Here is a 26,602-nt window from a genome sequence, read left to right as displayed (position 1 = left end):
TCAGAGTGGGAGAGAGGCCCTGGTGAAAATCTAGATCAGGGTTTCTGAACTGTTATTGTTGATTCTTGGAGCTTGCCAGTTGTTCAGTGGGTGGGCTTGCTTATGTGTTTAGAAAATGTAGGCACATCCTTGGCCCCTTTATGCGAGATGCTAGTAGCATTTAAAAAATTGTTTTTCACTTATTTGCATACGTGTGCACAAATTCTAGGGCCTCTTGGTGCTATAAAACAATTGCCAGATGCTTGCTCTACTTTTTGCATCCAGCATATGTGAGTGACTTTGGAAAGAAACACAAGGAACAGATAGGCTTGCAAGTAAGCACCTTGAACCCCCAAGTCATCTTTCCAGCCCCTAGGGGCAGGACTTTTTATGAAAACTGGCAGGACTTTTTATGAAAACTAATAATGTCTCAAGACATTGCTACATGTCCTCCGAGGTAAGAGTCACAAAACAGCATCATCCCCAGTTAAATGCTATTGCTCTACAGTTCTGAACACACCCATCAATTTGAATTTTCTAGCATCTGTTCACTTAGCACTATTTGCTTGGTATCCTGCCTATTAAGAGTGACACACATCAATTCTTGCATGGAAGCAGGTAAGAGGCAGTGTTTTCACTTTATTTTTTTTTCAAATATTTTATTTTTATTTATTTATTTGAAACTGAGAGAAAGAAGCAGAGAGGGAGGGAGTGGGAGATAAGAGAAGGGCGCGCCAGGGCCTCTAGCCACTGCAGATGAACTCCAGACACATGCGCCACCTTGTGCATCTAGCTAACATGGGTCCCGGGGAATCATACCTAGGTCCCTTGGTTTTGCAGGCAAGTGCCTTATCTGCTAAGATCTCTTCAGCCCTCCCTTACTTTAAAATCACAGCCCAGAGATGAGTAGGGCTACAGATTAGAAAAAGAAGTCCTGGTGAAAATAGTGGTTCTCTGCAGATGTAGGTGGACTCTAGCAGTTTTCTGAGTCTTTGTTTAGTGGCAGTAGTGTCTGTATTTGTCCAAGGCAATGAGCAGGAATAGATTTTATGTTCAGTAGTGGTCAGGAGGGATTTTGGTTCATGGCAAACAATTGACTCAATGCTTAAACCTGTACATTTAAAACAAGGCTTCACACAGTGTTCGGCACACCCTCCTGTTGCTGTGGTCCACCTTATGTTGGCCAGGGGTGATGTCCACCCTCTGCTCATGCCATTGTTTTCCCCTGCCATCATGGAGCTTCCCCTCGAGCCTGTAAGCCAAAATAAACCGCTTTTCCCCACCAAAAAAAAACAAGGCTTCACAGACATTTCTGGAAGCTTTTTACATTCTTTTGTGAACCCAGCTTGGAATTATTATTATTATTTTTTCTTTATGTAGGGTCTCACTAATAGCCCAGGCTGACCTGGAATTCACTCAGTAGTCTCAGGCTGGCCTTGAACTCACAGTGATCCTCCTAAGTGCTGGGATTAAAGGCATGTGCCACCATGACCTGTTTTGTTTTTGGTAACCTTTTCATATTTGGTCTTGATTTCCCCCTCTCCCTATTTTTATGCTGTTCTCTAGAAAAAAAATTTAGAAGTTTGCAAATTTGTATGAGTGTGCCAGGGCCTCCCAACACTGCAAACAAACTCCAGACACCTGCGCCATTTTGTGCATCTGACTTAATGTGGTTACTGGGTAATTGAACCCAGGCTGGCAACTGCTGAGCCATATCTATCTCTCTCCCTCCCTTTCCTTCCCCTCTCCCTTCTTCCCCCGTCTCTCTTTCTTTTTTTTTTTTTTTAATTTATTTATTTGAGAGCGACAGACACAGAGAGAAAGACAGATAGAGGCAGAGAGAGAGAATGGGCGCGCCAGGGCTTCCAGCCTCTGCAAACGAACTCCAGACGCATGCGCCCCCTTGTGCATCTGGCTAACGTGGGACCTGGGGAACCGAGCCTTGAACCAGGGTCCTTAGGCTTCACAGGCAAGCACTTAACTGCTACGCCATCTCTCCAGCCCCCCCCCCCCCCGTCTCTCTTTCAATATATATATATGTATATACACACATATGTATAATTTCATTTGTGTGTGTGTGTGTATATATTTTTTAATAATTTTTTTTTTTTTTGAGGTAGGGTCTCACTCTAGTCCAGGCTGACCTGGAATACACTATATAGTCTCAGGGTGGCCTTGAACTCACAGTGATCCTCTACCTCTGCCTCCCGAGTACTGGGATTAAAGGTCTGCACCATAACGCCTGGCTGAAAATACATTTTACATGTCAGTTCATACCACATTTCTACTATCTCTGTAAGGTGAATGGGACAGATTAGAATAGACTCCAGTTGGGCTAGTTAGAATAATCACTTCATTTACTTGTTGGGAAGAAGGTGGTGTTTAATGAAGGGAAAGGAAAAGGGGGCAAGAGAAGGTAATGCATGGGTATTATGGCCAAAATACATTCTATACATGTATAAAAATTGTCAAATTCTTATTGTGTGGGGAAAACAAAAAATGATAATCACTTCAAGGCTGTTTACTTCTCCCTTTAATCACTACTTCATGCTCGTGCCTGGAGACAAGGCCATCAGTCTGGAGACGACTATACTTTGCCTAGTCATCCATTGTGCCCTGGTGAGCTTAGCTTTTGACTTCTGGGGTGAGCATCCCAGTTTGAAGCTAAGGATTGATCTTATTCAGCTGGCTGAAAGCAAAATTTAGCTTTCTGGCTTAAAATATTTGGGAAAGTAGGGCAGATAGGTCTTTAGTCACATGTTTGCAGTTTATAGTCTTTCTCCCTTTTTCCGTTTCTCCTCTCATCCCCTCTGTCCCTTATTTCCTTTCCTTCCTAGTTCCCCCAACTTTTCTCCTTCCCCCTTATTCCTGTGTCCTTCGGTGAGGCAAGCAAAAGGCCCAGGACAAGTTAAACCTTGTTACCAGGAAACACAGATGGGCTTTTCTGCTTACCCTTGTTACCTATTACACTCCAATACCAAAACTGAAAAGCTTGATGACAAATTTGGTGGAAGTTCCCGAATCATCACTTTCACTGTTTGACTGTGAGCAATTAATCTTTATGGGCCTCAGTTTTTTCTCTTGGGCAGAATGAAGCCAACAATGCCTTAGACTTGGTAGAGAGTATTGAATCTCTGTCACTGCAGAATGCTTGAAGTTAGCTAAAGGTGTCTCTGGACATAAGTTGTCTTCTATGTTCAGCTACTATCTGTATGTACCTTGATAAATGTGTAGGTTGGGGTGCCTCAGGGTTACCTTCCTTTCAGATCCAGAAAAGCCATAGGACTTCTTATAAAGTTAAGCTATATCTTCTGGAGGGTCAGATCTGGTAGGTAAGTTGAGCTTGAGTTCATAATCCTGCCTCTGTGTCCAAATGACTACTGCTCCCCCAAACCCTAAACTTTTCAGCTCTGCAGGTCTATCAGTGGTTAGGCAAGAACAAGGGGGCTGCCCAGGGAAGGTAGCCTCTGCCAAAGGGAGGCTGGTACCAGACCTATGACCTTGTCCAGTTCTTTCATCTTCGGTTTGCCCTGGCTTAGGGCATTGGGGCAGGTGGAAAATGGTAGATATATTGGAAATGTTTCTTACTAACTCTAGTCTCCATAAGTGTCCCCAGAGGAGATGTGTAGTCATATACAGTAATCCCTTATAAATAGTTTTTTCTAATTTTTTTTTTTTTGGTTATTTATTTTAGAGTGACAGAGAAAGAGGCAGAGGTAGAGAGAGAGAATGGGCGCGCCAGGGCCTCCAGCCACTGCTAACATGGGTCCTGGGGAATCGAGCCTCGAATCGGGGTCCTTAGGCTTCATAGGCAAGCGCTTAACTGCTAAGTCATCTCTCTAGCCCCCCTTATAAATAGTTTTTCAGATTTGTTTAATTTGCATATAATCATCTGAGGAAAGGTTTGCTTACAATCCCTGTTAAGCAGGTAATGGAACTGCGGATCTGAAGTGATAAAATACTTTGGTATAGAATATTAATGTGCATGTTTTCCCTCCTCCCTCTATGTGCAGAGTTGAGTAAGGTCTTTGAAAAGTTTTGTCTTACAGGGAGGAGATAATTTTCATAGGCCATGTGTCATAGGTCAGTTTTCTGAAGTTACTTTTAAGGTATAGGGTTGGTGACTGATCAGGCTAGGTGCTAGCATTCTTGGTGCTTGTTAACTGCTGGGTATGAAAGCTCAGCCTGGACAGGGAACAGGCTGACTGTACAGCACCTGCTATTTCCTCCTTTTCCCTGTGAAAACAAGAGCAGGAGGCCCTGGAACTTTCCTTCTTGTAAAGGGTAGGGCTGGGCCCAGGGCATATTAAGTTTCAAGCTGGCAAAGTGAGACTTCCAGTGTCTTTTGTTAGCAAGCAGGTTTCTTAACAGTAAATGACACTCTTGTGGCCTCTGCTGGGCACTTTCTGCTAAAATTAAGCCAGGAGAGTGGTTTTTTTTTTGTTTTGTTTTGGTTTGGTTTGGTTTGGTTTTTTCCCCAAGGTAGGCTCTCACTCTAGCCCAGGCTGACCTGGAGTTCACCCTGTAGTCTCAGGGTGGCCTGAACTCATGGCGATCCTCCTACCTTTTCCTCCCAAGTGTTGGGATCAAAGGTGTGTCGCCATGCCTGGTAGGAGAGTGCTTCTTTTAGAATTTGGGAATTCCCAACCCTGGTGTGGTGGTACCTTTGATCCCAACACTTGGGAGGGAGAGGTAGGAGGATCGCCATGAGTTCAGGCCACCCTGAGACTACAGGGTGAACTCCAGGTCAGCCTGGGCTAGAGTGAGACCCTACCTTGAAAAACCGGAAAACAAAGAACTTGGGAGTTCCCTCTCCCAAAGGAGCTCAGTACTGTGAGGAACAATTTGGACTGTCATAGCTAGCTACCATAAAGTTTTAGAATACCAGTACTGATGAGCCCTCCAAGTAGGGTTAGTGTATCTAGGCCATTTCTGTGGTTCTGTGTAGCCCCACATTTATACTAGCTCTTAGGTCTGGGACTTAGGGCAGGAACATGCCATGGCTGTTTGTTCTGCAGCCGTTTGCAGGGTGAGGGTAAGGAGTACGGGAGCAGCCAGGCTTTTATTATAAACATCTGGATTTGCTCCAGAGCTACATTAAGAGAACTTGGAGATGAGAAGTCAGGGCCCTTGGTCTTTTTTATAGCCAAGTCAAACAATTGGTTATACTTGTTAACAGCAGGGAACATTGCCTTTAGTTTGCACTGCAGATTCAGGCCTTTGAAATGTCTTTGGACTCAGTTCTTTTGGTAAAACTTGGATATATGCAGTATGTGGTACTATATTATGCAACCCAGGCCTCTAGTCACTAATGTAGATGAACATGGGATGAGCTGGGATTGGTGGATCATGTTTATTACCCAGCATTTGGGGAGGCTGAGGCAAGAGAATCACCATGGATTAGAGGCCATTCCAGGCCTGCCTGGGTTACAGAGTGAACTTTGTTTTTATTTTTATTTTAGATGGGCTGGAGAGATGCTTCTGCTGTGTAAAGTACTTTCTTGCAAAGCCTGCTGGCCTGACTAACCCTAGTCCATATTAAGTCAGATGGACAATGTGGTACATGTGTCTGGAGTTCATTTGCAGTGGCAAGAGGCCCTGGCACACCCATGCTCACTCTTTCTCTCCTTCTCGCCAATATATATTTTTTAAAATTACAATAGGAACGTAAAATGAGACCTAGAGCTAGTTCCTAGCCCTGTGAATGGGGCCAGAAGTCTTCTGCTAGTAAAGATCCCTAAGGGGATCCCAGGTTGTGTATCTTCCTTGGCAGGTGCTGAACCCAAGGCTGGCTCGTCCCAGGTGGTGCAGTCCCTCTGCCTGTGTCACATGCTTAACAGATGGCAGTAGGATGCCAGGCACCCGAATTATCTAGCTTCTAGCTAGTAGACTTCACTGCCCCTTTTCAGGGTGTCAAATCATGTAAGTGTTGTAACTCTTACTCTGCCTAGAAGGGAGGAGGTGATGTCTGCCTTCTAAAATCTCGTAGTCTTATTCTCCTCTTTGGTATGTGTGTAAGTGCAGGCAGGCACACAGAAGTGTGGAGGCTAGGACAACTTGCAGGAGGCAGTCCTTGCCTTCCACTTTGATTAGCAAGTACTTTATCTACTGAGCCATCTTTCCAGCCCCTAAAATCTTGTAGCCTTTAGTAAAGACAAATGAATACTTGTTATAAAACCGAACAAAATGAAGAACCTACTAATCTTACTGCAGTTGAAGAAATTTTAGGCTCAGCTAGTAATTGATAAAGTAGTTTGAACCCAAGTCAACTCCCTAACAGGAATTTAGGGTAAGGAGTGGCTCTTGTGTGCTGTGCTCCCATTTGAGAGTATGTGGGGTTGGGGGAGAGAGTTCAGGAATCAGAATTGTTTCCAGAGTTCCAAAGCAGAAGGGTGCCAGCTGAGAAGAGGACAGTCATGCAGACTCACATTCATTGGCCTGTGAGCAGTTTTAAAATTCTGTAACTTATTGAAAGTAGAAATCTGAATGTGATGGAAATTCTTAAAATACCCCAAACACAGCTGTCTCTAAGATTTTGGATCCCAGAGGATGCGTTTGAAAGCTTTTTTCCAAGTAGATAAATTCTGGATAAATTTGGAACTTGGCGGTCCCAGTTCTCCCTGTGACTCAGAACTGTCAGCATTGCCTTGGCTTCCTCTGCATGCTGAAAAGGAGGGAGAAGTTCCATTCTTTGCTTCCCCATCAAGGACTCCCATCCTCACTACAGTTGCCTGTTGACCCTCTAAAGCTCTGCCTTCTTGGGGCCTCTTTTTTTTGTTTGTTTTTGTTTTTTCAAGGTAGGGTCTCACTCTAGTCCAGGCTGACCTGGAATTCACTATGTAGTCTCAGGGTGGCCTTGCACTCATGGTGATCTTCTTACTTGTGCCTCCCAAGTGCTGGGATTAAAGGCGTTTACCACCATGCCTGGCCCCTCTTTGTTTTTATGTAAAGAACTCAAATCTGCTGGGCAATACTTGCTGCACCTTTGAAATACAACTCAGCCCTAATGATTCTTGATAAGAAAGCAAGAAGGGTTTCTGGCCTGTGTAGCGAGAGTGCTGCTTTGCCGTCTGCCTTGAGAGACCAGTGGGTCTTTGGTGCTTTATGCTAGGATTTTCCTTGAGTTGCTTCTGGGAAGAATCTTCTTTTGTATGTGTGTATAGAGGGTGGGAGTGTGTGTATGTGTGTGTATGTACAATAAATGAGAAACTTTTTGGTACATTATAGCTAGAACTTAAGGGTTTTTGTTTTTTTTTTCAAGGTAAGGCCTCACTCTAGCCCAGGCAGACCTGAACTCACTCTGTAGCTAAATCTGTCCTACCTCAGCCACCTGAATGCTGGGGTTAAAGGCATGAACATGTCCCACTTCCAGGAAAAAGTTTTTTAGAGCTTAAACATGGCTTTCTCAAAGGCTGGGCATGGTGGCACACACCTTTAATCCTAGCACTGGGGAGGCAGAGGTAGGAGGATCACCACGAGCTCAAAGCCATCCTGAGAATACATACTGAATTCCAGGTCAGTCTGGACTAGAGTGAGACCCTACCTCGAAACCCCCTCCCCCCCCAAAAAAAAAAGGTATTTCTCTTCCATGTAGTTCCTGGAACCTTTCTCAGAGGGCAGCCATAAGACTTGGTCCTCTTCCTGTCCCCAGGAACTTTGGTTGTCTTTGCCCTTCCTGGTGATATGTTCTGTTTTTTTTGTTTTTTTTTTTTTTTTTCCAGTGGGTATGCTGCTGATGAAATCACTCACTGCATAAGGCCTCAGGACATCAAGGAGCGCCGCGCAGTCATCATCCTCAGGAAGTAAGTGCCACTGCGTCTGGAGTGCTCTGCTCTACCTGCAGGCCGATCTGAATTCCCTTAGAACTCACTGTTTACTCCTAGCATTCCAAGGTAAAATCTGTAAGGTCTCTTATATATAGTTTTTATATTTGTTTGAGAGGGAGAGAAAGAGAAAGTGAGAATGAATATACCAAGGGTCTCTTTATGCATCTGGCTTTATTGTGAGTACTGGGGAATTTATTTGAGACAGAGAGGGGAAGAAGCAAGTAGAGAGAATGAGCATGCCAGGGCCTCTAGCCACTGCAAACAAACTCCAGACACATGCACCACCTTGTGCACCTGGATTACATGAATATGGGGGAATTGAACCTGGGTCCTTAGGCTCCATAGGCAAGCTCCTTGACCACTAAGCCATCTTTCCAGTCCTAATTTTAAGTGCTTTGTTCAGCTAGGAAGTTTAGTGTGGAGCAAAGGCACATGCTTCTGCTTGCAAAGGCTTGCAACAAAATGAGGAGAGCACTTTTTCAACTCCTTGCTCTCTCTCCTGATTTGTCACACGTGCTTTCATACTGATTTTTACTGTGCCTTAGTAGCTTGTCTAAAAAATTTCTGGGTTTCCATCTCTGGGAGGAGCAGGAAGTGAGCAGAAGAGACAAGAGTGGGAGGCTAGGATGCAGTATTTAAATAGCTGGCTCATAGCAGTGACTGTTTGCCTTTTGTGAAGGGGGCTCAGGGACATACTGACTGAAATCAATAACCTAGCTTCTTTTAGCTGGCCACAATGGCTTATGCCTCTAATCTCGGCACTCAGAAGGCTAAGGTAGGATGATTGAGACTTTGAATACAGTCTGGGCCACATAGAGAAACTTAAAAAGTTCTTGAACAAAGCAAGCCAGGATATAGACTGAAGCTACCCTTGATCAGGAGGTGTACTGTTTACTATCTTTTTTGTTTGCTTTAACATTTAAGTGAACTTTTTTTTGGAAATAGCTTTTTTTTGGGGGGGGGGTCTATGTAGGGTCTCATTTTAGCTCAGGCTGACCTGGAGTTCACCAGGTAGTCTCAGGGTGGCCTTGAACTCTTGGCAGTCCTCCTACCTCTGCCTTCCAAGTGCTGGTATTAAAGGCATATGCCACCATGCCCAGCTTGAGACCCTACCTCTTCAATAAATAAATAGTGCATGCATGCATGCATATATGCATCATATATACATACATACATACATGCACATACACACACAGACACACAAACCCCAAGTGCTATTTTTTTTCTCAATTTTTATGAAAATTTTCCATGATTATAAAAAATACTCCATTGTAATACCCTCCCTCCCCCCCCCACTTTCCCCTTTGAAATTCCATTTTTCATCCTATCCCTTCCCCATCTCGATCAGTCTCTCATTTTGGTGTCATGATCTTTTCCTCCTCTTATGATGGTCTTGTGTAGGTAGTGTCAGGCACTATGAGGTCATGGATATCCATGCCATTTAATGTCTGGAGGGAGCACGTTGTAAGGAGTCCTACCCTTCTTTTGGATCTTACATTCTTTCCGTCACCTCTTCTGCATTAGACCCTGAGCCTTGGAAGTTGTGATCAAGGTGTTACTCAGTACTCCAGTCAAGAAGTGCTGTTTTTAACATATGCCAAAAGTATATGCTATAGCTGGACGTGGTGGCTCATGCCTTTAATCTCAGCGCTATGGGAGACTGAGGTTGGAGGATTGCTATGAGTTAAAGGCCAGCTTGTGCTCCACAGTGAGTTCCAGTTCAGGCCGGGCTACAGTGAGATACTACCTCAAAAACAAAAGAGGAAAGAAAGAAACTTTTGAATACAGGTTGGCAGCATTGATAGTATCTGGCTGGTGCCGTGGTCAGATTTTTCCATTGTAAAATTAATATTCTTCCTATCCATGCATAGCTCACTTAAAGAGTATAGCCAAACACTGTTGCTTGTAACTGGGGAGGCTGAGGCAGGAGAATCCCTTGGGGTCAGGATTATTAGGCCTGAGCAATATAGGGACACACTCCTCCTATCTCTTTACAACCACCAACAGTCAGGTATGGTAACATATCCCTGTAATCCCAGCAAAGACATTTCTGGTTAATGTTATGATGGCCTTTTTCTTTGCTGTCACTGTGGAGCTCTGGTCCTGGGAACTTGGAGATAGGCATAGTTATTATGACATGATATTCAGTCTCTGTTCTCCTAGAATGCAGTATAGGCTAGAGATACAGAGGAAAATTGGAAGTTAAAGGCTGTCTTGAGCTACATAATAAATTCAAGGCTAGGCTAGACTACATGAAACCCTGTCTCAAAAAAAAAAAAAAAAAAGTCAGGCACAATTGCTTATGCTTATAATCCCATCACTAGGAAGGCTGAGGACATGGGACAATCTCTGTGGGTTTGAGGCCAGTTTGGACTACATAATAAGTTCCAGGTCAGTCTGGGCAAGAGTGGGACCCTGCCTCGGATAAAAAAAATTTTTTTTGAGCTGGGTATGGTGGCACACACCTTTGATCCCAGCACTCAGGAGGCAGAGGTAGGAGGATCACCTTGATTTTGAGGACACCTTGAGACTAGTGAATTCCAGATCAGCCTGGGCTAGAGTGAGACCCTACCTCAAAAAAAAAAAAAAAAAAAACACAAAAGAATTTTTGTGTGTGTACACATAGCTATGTATAAATAAACCAAGGAAAGGCATTTACCTCCTTTAAAGGTTGAGGGGAGGGAATATCCATATGAATTATTCAACCTTCTTTGCATAACAGATTTGTTTATTCTCTATTCAACTATCTGTTCATATCAGTATGGACTCAAGGTTATATTCAAACTGTTCAGCTTTAGTCATTGGGAAATGTTAGTGTGAATGTTTTTCAACTTGACATCTTTTTTTGTTTGTTTGTTTTTGTTTTTCGAGGTAGGGTCTCACTAGTCCAGGCTGACCTGGAATTCACTATGTAGTCTCAGGGTGGCCTCGAACTCATGGTGATCCTTCTCCTACCTCTGCCTCCTGAGTGCTAGGATTAAAGGCATGCAACACCATACCTGGATCAACTTGTCATCTTTTCAACTCAGTGTGAGTTCAAGGCCACCCTGAGACAAGCAAGACCCTACCTCAGAAAACAAAAATATTTGAGTTTGTTTTGCTGTCAGTAAGTAGTGTGCATATGATTCAGACCTAGGGAGATGATGGTCCTATGTACATAGTAACATACACATGTGGGAACTCGTAACTATTTGGATCACCTTGGATTTATAGGTAGTTGACAACTATAATCCCAGCACTTGAGAGGCTGAGGCAAGATGATCCCCTCCCCCCCCCCCCCCATGTAGGATCTCCCTCTTAGTCCAGGCACCTGGAACTCACTATGTAGTCTCAGAGTGGCCTTGAACTCATGGCAATCCTCCCACCTCTGCCTCCCAAGCACTGGGATTAAAGGCATGCGCCACCACACCCAGCTCAAGCAAGAAGGTTTTTGTAAACTGAAACCCAGTGTAGGAGAGGGAAGATGGGAAGGAGGACAGAAAGCACTTTAAAGGTTTTGATTTCCTTTTTTTATTGTTGGTGGTAGTGGGGGGGGGGGTTTAAGGCAGGGACTCACTCCTAGATTAACCTGGAACTTTAAAAAATACATATATTCTATTTTTATTTATTTATTTATTTGGCAGAGAAAGGGAGAGAGAGAATGGCCTTCAGCCATTGCAGATGAACCTCAGACATGTGTGCCCTTTTGTGCATCTGGCTAATGTGGGCCCTGGGGAATCAAACTTGGGTCCTTTGGCTTTGCATGCAAATGCCTTAACTGCTAAGCCATCCCTCCAGCCCTGGAGCTCACTCTTATTTGAGGCTGGTCTCAAATACAAGATAGTCCTCCTTACCTCAGCCTCCCAAGTGCTGGGTTACGGGAGTGAGCCACCAACACACCCTGTTTATTTGCCTTTCTAGTTTCTTTTCCTGGTTTTCCCAGCCCATGCCTCAGAAGTAATGAAATCCAGAGAGTAGCTTCCTTTTGGCCTCTCCTTCTAATCATTCTTGTCAGGCTGTACCGTGGTGCCTTCAGCTGATCTAGGGACATGTGGCCTACCCAAGCCAGGAATGTATAGTGGAACTCATAGAGCAGTAACTTCTCAAGTGTTCCCTTCCAGTTGTCCCCAATAGCCTTTCCTGGGTAAATCTTTGCCATATTGGACTTTGTAGTCAGTCTTACAGCTGCTTCTTGCTTGTATGATGGCTCCCATTCCTAGCTGTCCAGCTGGTTGAGGTAGATGCACCTCAGTACAGCTAGGATTTCCCCACAAGCCTGGCTGGACCCTAACAGTGTCCTGACCTTGGTAATGGCTGTTGTGGGTGACAAGGCCCTTTGACCACCTGCCTTAAATAGGTCTATATGTTCATCAGGGAGGACAGAAGCAGAGATCCTCGGTGAGAAGGAACTGGAAAGAGCTAAGTAGCCAAGCTAGGGAAGTGCCCAGCTGTAGAAACCCAACCCAGGGGTCCAAAGGGAGACACAGGTGTCTTTCTTGCATTTTTTGATGCTATCCAAGCATCCCGCCTAGTCTTTAGGTATTCTTCCATTCATCTTCTAGTCCTCCACTGCCTACTTTAAAGTACCTGCATATCCCAGTATACTTAATGAACTTGTGTTCTGGGCTCTAATAATGTGGCCTCTATTGGGAAGCCCCCTCCCATCTAACATGTTGATCATTATTGCTCTCTCAATGATTTATTTGTACACACTGAAGGGTCATCCTAGTTTCTCCTTCAAGGCCCAGGTGTTGACCATTCTGACATACAGGACACATTACACATCTGTAGCCCCTTAGCTTGCACTTCTATTTTATGTTGTCAAAGCCCATACACTTGACCATTATGATTTTCCAAGTTCATGTTTGGGTTTAGGGAAGAGGGTAAGACGATCCCTGTTCTCCTAGTGTCTAGTATTCTCAGATGTATCAATTGGCGTATGAAAAAGAATGATTCCAGGCTACCAAGGAGCAGTTCCAGAGTAGCCATGGGGGCTTATCTTGGACAGTGATACGCTAAGACAAATTGAAGAGTACCCTAACTTGGGCCTAGAGGTCAGAGCTGGCTAATTAGCTGTCTTCTAGTGAAGCGAAGTTCTAGTAGGTTGAGTCTGGGCATTGAGCCTGGCCTGCTCCTTACATGCAGAGTGGGTTAGAGCCAGTCCTGCCTTCTTCTTAAGTTTAGATTAAGATGACACAGGTTGCTTGAGGGAAGGCTTGATAACTCTGATACCAGCTTAGGTCAATCAGTGCTGGCAAGATCTTTCAAGGGATCTCATAGTGAATGGATAGCTGCCAAGTACTTTCTGGCTAAACAAAATGTGGCTCCTTTGGATATGAATTGTCTTGGATCCTTATACACAATGCCCTTGTCTTCCACTAGGTGGCCAGAAGTGACGTTTAAGGGCTTATCTTGAAATGGGGTCCTCAAGCTTTAAACCAATTTATGTTTGGGGTTATAATCAGTAAATGGTTGTGTGAGACCTTAAATCTGGGTTTTCCTCATGTTGGGTCTTGTGGTCCCTTTGTGGTTTGCACAATGGAGAACCCCAGCTCTTGCCCTACTCCCATATGTCATTGTAGTGACCTCAGATATACAAGGGCTTGCTTGCCTCTGCAAGCAGAGAGCTGATTGGTGAGTTTTGAGTATCCAGAGGACTACCTTACAGTGGAGTAAAGCAGTAGCTAGTCTGCTTGAGGTCCTTGTATCTCCCAATATCCCTGGATGTAGCTGTACTTTCACTAACCATAAGCTCCCCAGTACATGTATTTTCTTTGTAGTCATTTGTACCTCTGCTACGGAAGCTAGACCTAACCTTTTTGAGGTATGACTAAAGATTTAAAGTAGTGGTATATAACTAACTTCGGGGGTGAAGCAGTCAGTTCATGGCCATAGTTCCAGTTTGTATGATTCCCTGGCATACAGCCTGCTGCCCTCTGCCCCCTGGAGAACCTGGCTATCTGCCAAACACTCACACATTAACTTTGAGAATAGGTGATGTGGATTCTGTTTGGAAAGGGGCTCAGGCAGGAAGTAAGCTGCTAGGAATGATCTTTGACCAGGAATTTCTGGCTTAGAAATATCGAGGCATCCAAGGTAGACACCACAAGACACCCTTGGTGTTTCCGATGTTTTCATACCATTGTATCACAAACTAGAGGGGGCACTGGTAGAAAAGACAGAATATGTCCTCTGGGTGAGGAGGAGCTCATCAACAAAGAAAACAAACAAACAAAAATACTTAGGGCCATCTTAGTGGGAGGATCAAGACAGGCTTATTATATCTGGCTCCTAAGCTAGAAACTATGGCCAAGCAGAAATGGTATGTTCATAAACTGTAAAGCAGGGAAGGTTAGGAGACCAGTGCACATCAGGAATAGAAGGAGGAAAGCCCTGGGTTACCACTGTTCCTTAAGAGATGGCTTTCAGGCCCTTGGAAATCTGTTTTTTTGTTTGTTTGTTTGCTTGTTTTTCCAAAGTAGGGTCTACACTTGCCCAAGCTGACCTGGAATTCAGTATGTAGTCTCAGGGTGTCAAACTCATGGCGTTCCTCCTACCTCTGCCTCCTGAATGCTGGGATTAAAGGCATGTGCCACCACACCTGGCCTCAGAAGTCTTTTTTTTTTTTTTTTTTTTGTTTTTTGGCTTTTCAAGGTAGGGTCTCACTCTAGCCCAGGCTGACCTGGAATTCACTATGGAGTCTCAGTATGGCCTCTAACTCATGGCGATCTTCCTACCTCTGCCTCCCAAGTGCTGGGATTAAAGGCGTGTGCCACCATGCCCAGCTCAGAAGTCTTTTTGAGTTGGCAAAGGTTTATTTATTGGGAAAACAGTAGAAAAGCCCCAGAATGTCAGGGGCATGTTTAGAATTTCAGCCAGCACCCAAAGAAAAGATTATGTGTTTTGAGTTAGAACTCAGAAAAGTTGGGCTGGAGGCATGGCTCTATGGTCAAAGGAGCTTGCTTGTAAAGCCTAACAACCTGGGTTCCATTCTGTAGTACCCACATAAAGCCAGACACAGGGTGGCATATGCATCTGGAATTCTTTTTAAGTCAGAAAAATGGGTGGGCTTAGCAGCGAATTGTTGGTCTCAAGGGAAGGTTAGGGCCTGTAGCACTTATATTCCTGAGGTTGGCACTGTCCAATGAACTAGGTAAAGTAACTCAAGGCAATATAAGAAAGCTTTGCTTTTGGTGAAGTAGGGTTCAGTGTTATAAAGTGGGAAAGAAAGGCAATTAGATATTCACTTGCCATGTTAACTGAGGTTGTGCTAGCAATGTTCTTAGCATATTTGTTTGGTTTCATTTTTGGTAGTGGTACTGATGATTGAACCCAGGGCACACAACTAAAGGTGGTTGGTTGCGTATCTTGAACCTTTTCCAAGACTGTAAGGGACTCAGTCAGAGGTAGTTTGGCCAGAAGAGATGCTCTTTGGGCTGGGGATGTTGCTCAGTATTAGACTACTTGTGTAACATGTACAAGGCTCTAGGCTCCATTTATAGCACCACACAAAAGAAAAGAAGGGAGTACAGGCTCTGAGGCAGACCCTTAGACCTTTGCCACTTCTGGGGCTCCTGTTTCTGATTCTTGTCCTCTGTAGCAAGGTTTAGCCCACATTTGTTCCCTAGCCGAGTGAGTGTGTATCTACATGTGCACAGACACTGTCCATTTGCCTTCCTGACCATTATGATGTGTCTGCAACCTGCTCAGGGAATATAAGACCACAAGAAAATTGACTGGGCCTGCTGTTTCCTTCCCAAATGGCTTTTTTGTTTGTTTGTTTGTTTTGTTTTGTTTTTGTTTTTCAAGGTAGGGTCTTGCTTTAGCCCAGGCTAACCTAGAATTCACTATGTAGTCTCAGGATGCCTCAAACTCACAGTGATACTCTTACCTTTGCCTCCCCAGTGCTGGGATTAAAGCTGTGCACTACCATGCCCAACTTCTCATTTTAGGGGGGTGGAGTAGTGTATGTGTGGTGTGTTACATGATTTCTGCACTTGTATGAGCAGATTTGCACACCAACCAGAGGAGAACATCAAGTGTCTTTCTCTGTTCCTCATCCACATGCTTCCTTGAGGAGTTTTACTAAAACCAGACTGTGTAATTCTCTAGTCATTGCTCCCCTACCCCAAGAACTGGAATTACAGGCAAGCGTGGTCATTCCCAGCATTAAAAAAAATTTAAATAAATATTATTTATTTGTAAGTGGGAGTGGGGATAAGACTGTATGGGCATGACTGGGCCTATTTATTCATTTACTTATGTATTTTGGCTTTTTGAGGCAGGGTCACTCTCTAGCCCTGACTGACCTGGGATTTACTATATAGTCTCTGTATGTCCTTGAGCTCATGGCAATCCTCCATCTCTGCCCAAGTGCTGGGACTACAGGTACACACCACTACACCTGGCTATGCTAGGACCTCCTGTTGCTGCAAATGAACTCCAGATGAATGCACTACTTTGTGCATCTGACTTTACATGGTTACTAAGGAATTGAACCTGGGCTGCAGGCTTTGCAAGCAAGTGCCTTTAGCCACTGAATCATCTCCCCAGCTCCAATTAAAAAAAAAAATTTTTTTTTTTAATTTATTTGAGAGGGAGAGCAAGGAAAAGGAGATAGAGGGAATGGGTGCACCAGGGCCTCCAGCCACTGCAGAGGAACTCCAGAGTACGTACTACCTTATGTATCTGGCTTACATGGGTACTTGGGAATTGAATCTGGGTCCTTAGGCTTCACAGGCAAGTGCCTTAACTGCTAAACCATCTCTCCAGCCCTATTTTTATTTTTGTTTGTTCACAGCAGTGTCTCTAGCCTTAGGCCGGCTTTGAGTTCATGATTATCCTCCTACTTCAATCTCCTGAGCTCTGGGACTAAAGGCATGAACCACTACATCTGGCTTCATGCCCAGCATTTTATTTACATGAATGTTAGGGAATGGAACTAGGCAATCTCAGGCCCTTGCATTTACACAGAAAGGAGTCTTCTTATTTGCAGAACCCTATCTCCTCCAAATGATATTCTTAACAGTGCCCTATGCTGTCACTTGCTATTGTGACATTGGAGGTTAAATTTGTGAATGCTGTGTGGGCTTCTCCTAGGCCCTTCGTCTCTATACCTGACCTCTCATTGTGATGAGATAAGAGGGAGGCTGTGCTCAGTGAAAGTACACGGTGTGAACAGAGGCCAGTAATGGCAGGAAGGTAACCCAGTGGTATGGAGTTCAGTGGCACAGGTGGGTAAAGTTGGCGCCTAGCCTTTTGGTATCCAGAAGAATAACAGTACTTCACTAGGCCTGAGCCTGGGAGGATTTCTGTGTACTAAAGTTCTGGCCTTACTTTGTGGTTGGCACTGAGGAGTCCTGGCTCCTGGGAGCTTGGAGGTAGGCACGTAGTGTGACATTGTGGTACCCAGACTGAACAATTTGGAGCAGCTCCTCTTGGTGCCTCAATACCTTGCAGGCCTTTGTATGAGGAGCTGTTCTGAGAGCCTGATGGGATCATATGCTAGGCATGCTCTCCCTAAGTGATACTTATTCCTCATGAGCTCTTTGACCATAAGCATCCTGCTGCATCTGTCCCAGCACTGCTGTGTGGAGAGAGCAGGGTAGGAGTTAGTGGTGATGATGGTAGATGATGGGTAGGGAGCTGTTGCTGGTGAGACATCAGGGTGAAGGTCTGGGCTTTGTTGGGAGTCCAGTGTTCTAAGGTGCTGGGGCTTAGTCTTAGAGGAGAGATACAGGCTCTAATCAGGCCTGCTGCCAGGCTTCAGAGCATAGAGTTCCTAGTAAGATTGGAGCCAGAAGTTGGAGTATAGTTGGCCCTGGGCCAGGGTACCACCCTTCCACCACTGGCACTTTGGCTCTAGGTGCAGGCTGGTTCCCCATCACCCAGAATGATGGTATTGTTCCTATATAGTTTTGTGCTCTACTCTGCTGAATTGAGAACTGCCTGTGCCCAGGGGCCTTCCCCTAAAGTAACTGCCTGACACCTGTGAGGTCTAACCTTGGCAGTGGATGCCAGAGAAGAGACTTTCTTCTATACAGACTCCTGGCCAAGTTAGGCTTAATGGCTTATGTCTTGTTGGGCCAATCTGCCATATGGGCCACTCAGCACAGGAGTATGAGTAAGAAGCAGGATGGAGCTTTCCTCCTCTTGCTACTAGTTTCTGCTTCCCCCAAGTCTGGAACAGCCCATTGGAAGCTAACTAGTGGGCAGTTGGTGAGCTGGGTACCCTCTGGCCTTCACCTCTGTAAGGCAGAAAAAAAGAGGCAGGAATGACTGTCATGCTTGCCTTCCTGTTTGACTACCAATTTGGACCTAAGGAATCAGAACATTTGTTCCCGGGTGGGTGGGTGGGTGGGTGGGTGGATGGATGGATGGATGGATGGATGGATGGATGGATGGATGGAAGGAAGAGAGAAGGGAAAAAGGTAAGGAAGGGAGGAGACACTGCTGTAAGCCTTGGGAGAAAGACCCCTTCCCAGGCTCAAAGTGGCTGCTGCCTGTCAGTCTTGAAATCTTCTAGGCTTAAACCTTCCTCTCATGACTTGTATGATGTCATACTGCCTTTCTGATCCAGTTTTCCCAATGTACTTGTAACAGGTCACCCTGTGGAGAGTGGTAGTGGCATTTGTGGGAATAGTGACCTGATGCAGCTTTCGGATTTCCTTCTCTCTTACCCTCAGCGTTATTTTGAAGGGTGTCTTTTCTTCCCCACCAGGTAGTAGCACCTGCTTCCTCAGAACCATTTCTTCTTTGCACCTAGCAGACTGGCAAAGCTGCTTTGGGGGCTTCTTCAAGCTGTGTCCTCTGTCACTCTACCCAGTTATAAACTCCAGGCCCTTGTTTCTGTTTACCTGACTTACCAGCTTTCTCTGTGCTACCCAAGAAGCCTCAGGGCTTCTTTGAGGATTCCCAGGCCAATTTCTTCCTGGTCTGTTTTTTTAATTTTTAAAAAATTGTATTAATTTATTTGAGAGAGAGAGAGGCAGATAGTGAGTGGTTGCATGTCGGGGCCTCCAGCATTGTAAACAAACTCCAAACATGTGCCACCTGTGCATCTGGCTTCCATGGGTCCTGGGGAATTGAACCTAGGTCCTTTGGTTTTGCAGTCAAGTGCCTTAACTGCTAAGCCATCTCTCTAGCCCTGGTCTGGTTGTATATAGTACTCAGACCACTGCTCTGAGCATGTCTGCCTTCTCCATCCTCTTCTTCCTTGTTACATGTTTGTATATTTTGCCTTTATAGGAAAGATTTTTTTTGTTTATTTATTATTATTATTATTATTATTTTTATTTTTATTTTTTTGTTTTTTGATTTTTCGAGGTAGGGTCTTGCTCTAGTCCAGGTTGGCCTGGAATTTGCTCTGTATTCTCAGGGTGGCCTTGAAGTCATAGCGATCCTCCTAACTGTGCCTCACAAGTGCTGGAATTAAAGGCGTGTGCCACCACTCTAGCTCTTTTTTTTTTGTTGTTTTTTGAGGTAGAGTCCCAGGCTGACTTGAAATTCAGTATATAGTCTCAGGGTGGCTTCAAACTCACACGATTCTCCTACCACTGCCTCCTGGGCCCTGTGATTAAAGGTATGCACCGTACCACACACGGCTTTCTTAAAATTTGCACTTTGTGCTGTGTGGAGACTTGTCTTCCAAAGGTTTCTATTTGGCTACCATTTTGGAAAAGGTAGATGCCACCAGGTGGCTCTGACAGAGCCAGAGCCAAACTCATGATTGTGGAAGGAGCTTGTGCTTCTCCCTGCTCTCTGGCTCTGTCATTCACTGTGTATGTCTCTGTGTCTATATGAAGTAGGTGGCTCTGGTTCTGTTTCCCCGCTGTCCTTCTGCCTGTAAGCCTGGAGTAGGACTCTCCTTGTACTGATATTGCTGGCAGGGATGAATGCATAGAATGCATTCCCACAGTGGGATACACCCTTTGATAACAGGTATGTATCATTGGAGGTATCTGAATAGAAGCACTCTCATTATCTATTCCTGGGCCTGAAATTGAGAAGGATATTCTCTGGAACTCATCTGGACCAATCTATAGTTGAACCACAATGAGATTGAGACATAGGCCCTATTGGTCTCCATTTGGCCTGGCTAGAGAGAGAATGGTCTGATGGAGCTTATGACCTTACCCCAGGCCAATATATGTTTTCTTTGCAGGACAAGATTAGATGCACCACGGTTGGAAACAAAGTCCCTGAGCAGCTCCATATTGCCACCCAGCTATGCTTCAGATCGCCTGTCAGGAAACAACAGGGACTCTGCAGCGAAACCCAAGCGGTCCCACCGCAAGGCAGACCCTGATGCTGCCCACAGGTACTCAGTTTAGGACCCTCAGCGGGAGCCAACAGCACAGCCCATGCAGACGGGATAGGGATAGGCTGGTTAGGCGTGTGGGATTGTCTGCCCTTCAAAGCCTTAAGTTTTTCCTTTGGATAGTAACATTCCTACCTAATTCTGGCCAGCTGACAATACCCCCAGAGGTATTAAGAATGCATCATGGGGGAGGGGGGGAAAGAATGTAGCATGGCCTTCCCAAGACTTCCCTTGTCTGTCTCACCTGGATACATATACTTGTGTGTTTGTATTTAGATATTAGGAGGTAATTTTAGTATTTAGAAGAAAATCAAGGGTCTTTATTTATTTAAAATTTTTAAAAATATTTATTTATTTGAGAGGGAGAAAGAAGCAGAGAGAGAGAGAGAATGGGCACCCCAGGGCCTCCAGCCACCATAAACGAACTCCAGGTGTATGCGCCCTCTTGTGCATCTGGCTTACATGGGTCCTGGAGAATTGAACTAGGATCCTTTGGCTTTGCAGGTAAATGCTTTAACCACTAAGCCATCTCTCCAGCCCCTATTTTATTTTTTATTATTTTGTTTTTTGAGGGAAGGTCTCACTGTAGCCCAGACAGACCTGGAATTCTCTATGCATTATCAGAGTGGCCTCAAACTCAAGGTGATCCTCCTGCCTCTGCCTCCTGAGTGCTGGTATTAAAAGCATGCACTACCACATCTGGTTCCATTTATACATATATATACGTACGTACGCACATATGCACATACATGCACACATACACGTACATTTGTTGTGACCCACTTGGTGTAGTTGTGCTTGCATGAACATGAGTGGGAGTTACTTACTAAAGTATGGACAGCTTAGCAGTGGCTGCCCCACTGAAGAAAGTGTCTCCTTTTCCCAAGCAGTATTATTGCCAATAACTCCTCAAGGAGGGAGAAGGCCCCTATAAGCCCCTCCACCATCCATGATAGAAAGTTGATGTGCCTAGCTTCTATGAGTTCAAGAGTGCAACAGTCATGTCATGTCTGGAAGACAGTGTTCCATAGCACACTTCTCTCTATCCTCTGGTTCTTAATTCTTTCTACCTCTTCTACAACATTTCCTCAGACTTGGATGAGGTGATATAGTTGTCTCATTTTGAATTGAGCATTCACTATTTATTTATTCTCAGTACTTCAGTAATTTTTGAGTCTTCCTAATGGAAAGCAGTGCTAGTCAGTAGACCCAAAGAGCTCTTGGAGGATGACTGGGGAATGTTTCTGAGGGGAGATGATACCAGAAGGGTTAAGATGCCATACAGAAAGACATTAGGTAGGCTGAAGCCCTGAGGCAGAAAGAGTTTGGTAGTTTCAGATGCTAGGATTGTTAGATTGTAAGGGTTGATGAAGAGCCAGGTATTATGGTGCACACCTTTAATCCCAGCATTTGGGAGGCTGAAATTGGAGGATCACTGTAAGCATGAGGCCAGTCTGGGCTACAGAGTGATTTCTAGGTCAGCCTGGGGCTAGATAAGACCTTGCCTAAGTATGGTTAAAGACACCTCCTTGCAAGCATGCTGGTTGGGGTGTCCATACATTTAGGTGTAGTGGCAACAGGCCCTGGTATTAAAGAAAGAAGGTGTGGCAAAGCTGTTTATAGTGGCTAGAATCCTAGCATTCAGGGGGTTGAGATAGGATTTCCATGAATCCATGGCCATACTGGGCTACATATTAAATTCCAGATCAGTGTGGACTAGAGTGAGAAAAAAAAAAGGAAGGGAAGAAGCTGGTTGTGTTGGCGCATGCCTTTAATCCCAGCACTCAGAAGCCAGGCGTGGTGGCACACACCTTTAATCTCAGCACTCGGGAGGCAGAGGAAGGAGGATTGCCGTGAGTTCGAGGCCACCCTGAGACTACAGAGTTAATTCCAGTTCAGTCTGGACCAGAGTGAGACCCTACCTTGAATAACCAAAAAAACAAAATAAATAAATAATCCCAGCACTCAGGAGGCAAAGGTAGGAGAATCACTGTGAGTTTGAGGCCACCCTGAGACTATGTGGAGAATTCCAGGTCAGCCTGGACTAGAGTGAGACCTTAACCTTGGGGGGGGGGGGGATTAAAAAAGAGGAGGAGGAAGCAAGTGAGGAAATAGTGAAACAACAGAATTACAGGGTCTTCAAACTGGGATAGGGAAATACTCTTTGTCCCCAGTATATCTGACAGGGCACCAGACTCGGTGCCAAGCAGACCCATAGGGTGACCAAAAATATCCCCAAGTAAGGGGCAGCCAATGATACTTAGTGGACAGGAACACCTCTGGAATCAGTGATTCTGCCAGTAACACTGTAAGTTGAAAACCACTGAGTTAGAGCAAACCAACCCAAGGAACAAGAACTTGCACAGTGCGGAGGCAGGACCAGGCCCTTCTGCTGGCCTCAGGTAACAGCTTTTCCCCTTTGCTTGTAGGCCCCGGATCCTGGAGATGGACAAGGAAGAGAACCGACGTTCAGTCCTGCTGCCCACACATCGGAGGAGGGGTAGCTTTAGCTCAGAGAACTATTGGCGCAAGTCCTACGAGTCCTCAGAGGACTGCTCAGAGGTGGCAGGCAGCCCTGCTCGAAAGGTGAAGATGCGTAGGCATTGAGGCCTTGCGCCCTTCTAGAACTTTGGCTAATCCTCATGTAGCTGCCCCACCTTCTGTCTTGTTTGAAAGTTGTGTTTTTTTGTTTGTTTGTTTGTTTTGTTTTTTAAAATCCTATATACTTTTTCCTTGCTTTGTTGCCCATTAAGGCTGAAGGACTGAATTGTCCCAAGACCTGGGTTCTCATGTTCTTGGCTTCCCTCCTGGATGGAAAGGTTGTTGGCATCTGTAGGAAACAGAGCTCATGTAGGAGTAGCCAGTAGAGAGATGGGGGACAGCTGTTTTCAAGTGGGACTGTCAGGCTAGGCTTATTTAAAAGCAACAGAATGTTTGGTTAAGGAATTCTTGTTTTGGCTTTAAATGTAAATCTTCACAGTGTTCCACACAAAGTTCATTCTCCTGCCGCCCCTTTCTTTCATGGATGTTCATGCTCAATTATGATCTCTTAAAGCCTTACAGGCCCTGTGTAGAGCCTGCTGCCCCCACTTCTCACTTGCTCTTCAGGTTCTGGAAGCTCATGCAGATACCCTCTTCCCTCTATTCCAGTTAGCTGGGTAGAGGTTAGATATTGCCAGTCCCTGCCACCCCAAAGCCATTGCTGAGCCCCAGGCTTCCTGCACGCCCTCTGGTCTCCTTTGCCTACTGTTCCTTGGACTGCCAAGGGACTATCACAGTGGTCTTGACCTCTCTTGCCAAGAGCATGCATCTTTGCTGGGTTGCTCCTTTCAGGCATATGCGTGTGATTGTATGGAACAGTTAGACTTGCCATGTTGAGTCACTTGTAGGAGTTGTTTCTAGCTAGAGGGACCAGTGTCCTTCCAAGTCTAGCATTTGAGGTATGGGAAATTGTTGTGGTGTGTGGTAGGGTTTTTGTTTTCTCTTGAGGTATTTTTCTCTCCCTTTGGTCTCTGTCTTTCTCCTTTTCCTTCTAGAAGGCTCTCTTCCATTGGCCAGCTTGGGCTTCTTTTCCCATGTCCCCTCTAGGAAGGTGTGCCCTCTTTGTCCACCTACAGCATGCATCCCAGGTCACAAGTCAGACCTGCAGACTGGGTTGCTTTCTCTGCCTCAGGGATGTGGATGCTTGGGATAGGGATATGAGTTCTAAAAAATAAGAAAAGGAAAAAAAGGTGAAGTCTTTTGGCAGTTTCTACCCACTCAGCTCCTGGAAGGCTATGGAGTTTTGCTAATTTAAATTCATTAGGCATGTCCTTTTGGCAGCCAGGCCAGGGCCTGCTCCTGCCAAAAGAAGAGGCCCTCCCAGCTACCAAGCCGCCATCACTCCAGGCAACTTTATGTACAGAGACCCAGGCCTAAGGCCATAGAGGCTGCAGAAATCTGAGGCAGCCACTATCAAGGAGACCCTCTGGGGTCAGAACTCCTTTGCAAGTGTGGATCCCTCAAGTCGGGACTGCATAACTAAAGCAGTTGCAGTTTTTTGTTGTTGTTGTTGTTTGTTTTGTTTTTACAGCTCCCCCCCTCAAAAAAAAAAAATGATTTGTAGTTGTATGTACAGCACTTTGCCCTGATATGTGTGCTCTACAATAAAAACCAAATCTAATATATTTTGAAACAGTTGTCTGATGCTGTTAAAAGAGAAAGCTTGCTCTTGGTGCTTCCTCAGTCCCTTCTTTTTTACTTGTGTGGTATGCATGCATGTGGGTGTGTGGGTGCATGTACATGTGTGCACATGCATGTGGCAGCCTGAAGTTGACATCGAGTGTCTTCCTCTATCACTCTGTACCTTGTTTTTTTGAGACAAGGTCTCACTGAACCCAGAGCTTACTAATTGAACTAGATAAGCTAGCCAATAGACCCCAGGGATCTTTCTGTCTCCACCTCCCCAGTGCTGGGATACAGGCATGGGCCACTACCCTGGACATTTCACATGGGTGCTGAGGATTTGTACTTAGATCTTCATGCTTGCATAGCAAGCACCTTACATTAAGACATCTTCCCGGCCCTCAGTCCTTTTTATTTTTTTCATTTTTCTTTTCAAGGTAGAGTCTCACTCTAGCCCAGACTGACCAGTAATTCATGATGTAGTCTCAGGGTGCCTTTGAACTCAGTGGTGATCCTCCTACCTCTGCCTCCCAAGTGCTGGGATTAAAGGCATGAGCCACCACACCCTGCGGAACAAGCTCTTGTAGAAGATGTGCCAGTAACTATATTCTTGAGCTCCCTCCCTAGAACTGTTACTATAACACAACTTACTTTCTTTCTTTCTTTCTTTCTTTCTTTCTTTCTTTCTTTCTCTCTTTCTTTCTCTCTTTCTTTCTTTCTCTCTCCCTCCCTCCCTCCCTCCCTCTCTCTCTCTCTCTCTCTCTCTCTCTCTCTCTCTCTCTCTCTTTCTTTCTTCTTTCTTTAAAAATTTATTTGAGAGAGTCAGAGAGAAAGACAGAATGGACATGCCAGGTTCTTTAGCCACTGCAAACAAACTCCAGACACATGTGCCACCTTGTGCATATGGCTTACGTGGGTCCTAGGGAATTGAACCTGGGTCCTTTGGCTTTCCTGGCAAACACCTTAACTGTTAATCCATCCCTCCAGCCCAGCAAAACTCTTTTGACCCTAACAATCCAAATTCATTTATAAGAGAGTAGCTGGCCAACTCAGTCTGGAAACCAGTGCCAGGGCAAGAAGAGGGGCCAGAACCTCTGGTCTGTGCCAAGTGGTCCCACAGGAGCAGCACTGACCTGGACCCATTAGACCCTGGATGCCCTTAAGAAGAAACATTGGAGCTGAAAAGAAAAGTGCTTGCCAAATGTCATCCTGGCAGACGTGGGTACCCCCCAACCCATGGCTGGGCTCCTGGCTTCAGGGATAAGGGATAGAGACTAGGAGGGAGGACCTTTTTCTTCCTTCCTTCCTTCCTTTCTTCCCTCCATCCCTCCCTCCCTCCCTTTTTTGTAATAGCTGTGACAAAGTCAGACATAGGATCTTCCCAGCCCCTTGGTGAAAAAGACCCATCCCAAGCCAGACATGGTGGCACATGCCTTTAATCCCAGCACTCTGGAGGCAGAGGTAGGAGGGTTGCCGTGAGTTCAAGGCCACCCTGAGAATAGAGTGAATTCCAGGTCTCCTTGGTATCGGTCTTTGTACCTGGACAGAGGTCCTGTAGCCCCCACCTATATGAGGCTGATAAACCTAAGAAGGTCCCCCTACAGTCTCACACCTGACTTCCTGAATCTGCTGGTTTCAGCCGTGAGTTCCACGCTGGGATCTATCTCATTAGCCCCTGGATCAGCCCTTCTGATGTACAGTAGTTGCTCTAGCAGCAGCTGGCACTAGTCCCATCCACACAGGAGCCCACACCATTCTTCTGTCTTGTTGTGTGAAGGAGAAGATTGAGGCTGAGAGGTGTCAGGGAAAATACGTGTCCTGTTGTGCTGAGTTCAGTGCTGGACCTGGAAGACAGACCTGGTATCTGACATCACGCTCACTCACACATGTGTAACGTATTACGTGGGGGTTGGATATGAAGGCAGTGAAGCACAGAAGCAGTAAGTAATGAAATGTGCAGTGTCCTTGTAAGTCAGTCATTTACCACAGAATGCTTTCATTTGGCTTTTTGTTGTTGAAATCTGGTATTTGCAATATGCCTTTGGCTGTAATTCAACCACAGTGTAAGGAAGATGTATTTTATCTACTCCTGTTAAGTTCTCTGTGACTGCTAAAAGAGATTACCATAAATGGCCTAAAACAGCAGAAATTGGTGAATATGGTGGTGCATACTTATAATTCCAGCACTTGGAAATTATATCACTTGGAGACTGAGGCAAGATTCAAAATTCCAGTCTAACCTGGGCTACAGAGCAAGACCTTGTCCCAAAATAAAACAAAGCAGCCTGGCATGGTGATGCATGCTTGTAATCTCAGCACTTGGAAGGCAAGAGAC

At 45.2% G+C, this 26,602-nt stretch overlaps 1 protein-coding gene across 1 annotated transcript in view; it reads left to right on the top strand.

Annotated features, from left to right (window-relative positions):
* Window positions 1-24,277, top strand: part of Alkbh5 (alkB homolog 5, RNA demethylase) — a 29,798-nt gene extending 5,521 nt beyond the window's left edge. The window contains exons 2-4 of the mRNA XM_004669039.2: window positions 7,701-7,781; window positions 19,948-20,103; window positions 22,533-24,277. Coding sequence (XP_004669096.2) covers window positions 7,701-7,781; window positions 19,948-20,103; window positions 22,533-22,710 — 415 coding nt within the window. The 3' untranslated portion in view covers window positions 22,711-24,277. The remainder of the gene's footprint in view (window positions 1-7,700; window positions 7,782-19,947; window positions 20,104-22,532) is intronic.
* The last annotated feature ends 2,325 nt before the right edge of the window (window positions 24,278-26,602 follow it).

The sequence above is a fragment of the Jaculus jaculus genome, chromosome 12, assembly GCF_020740685.1.
Source record: "Jaculus jaculus isolate mJacJac1 chromosome 12, mJacJac1.mat.Y.cur, whole genome shotgun sequence".
In the NCBI taxonomy this organism is placed as follows: domain Eukaryota; kingdom Metazoa; phylum Chordata; class Mammalia; order Rodentia; family Dipodidae; genus Jaculus; species Jaculus jaculus.
Note: the sequence above shows the minus strand (reverse complement) of the source record. Positions and strands in the feature narration are given on the sequence as shown.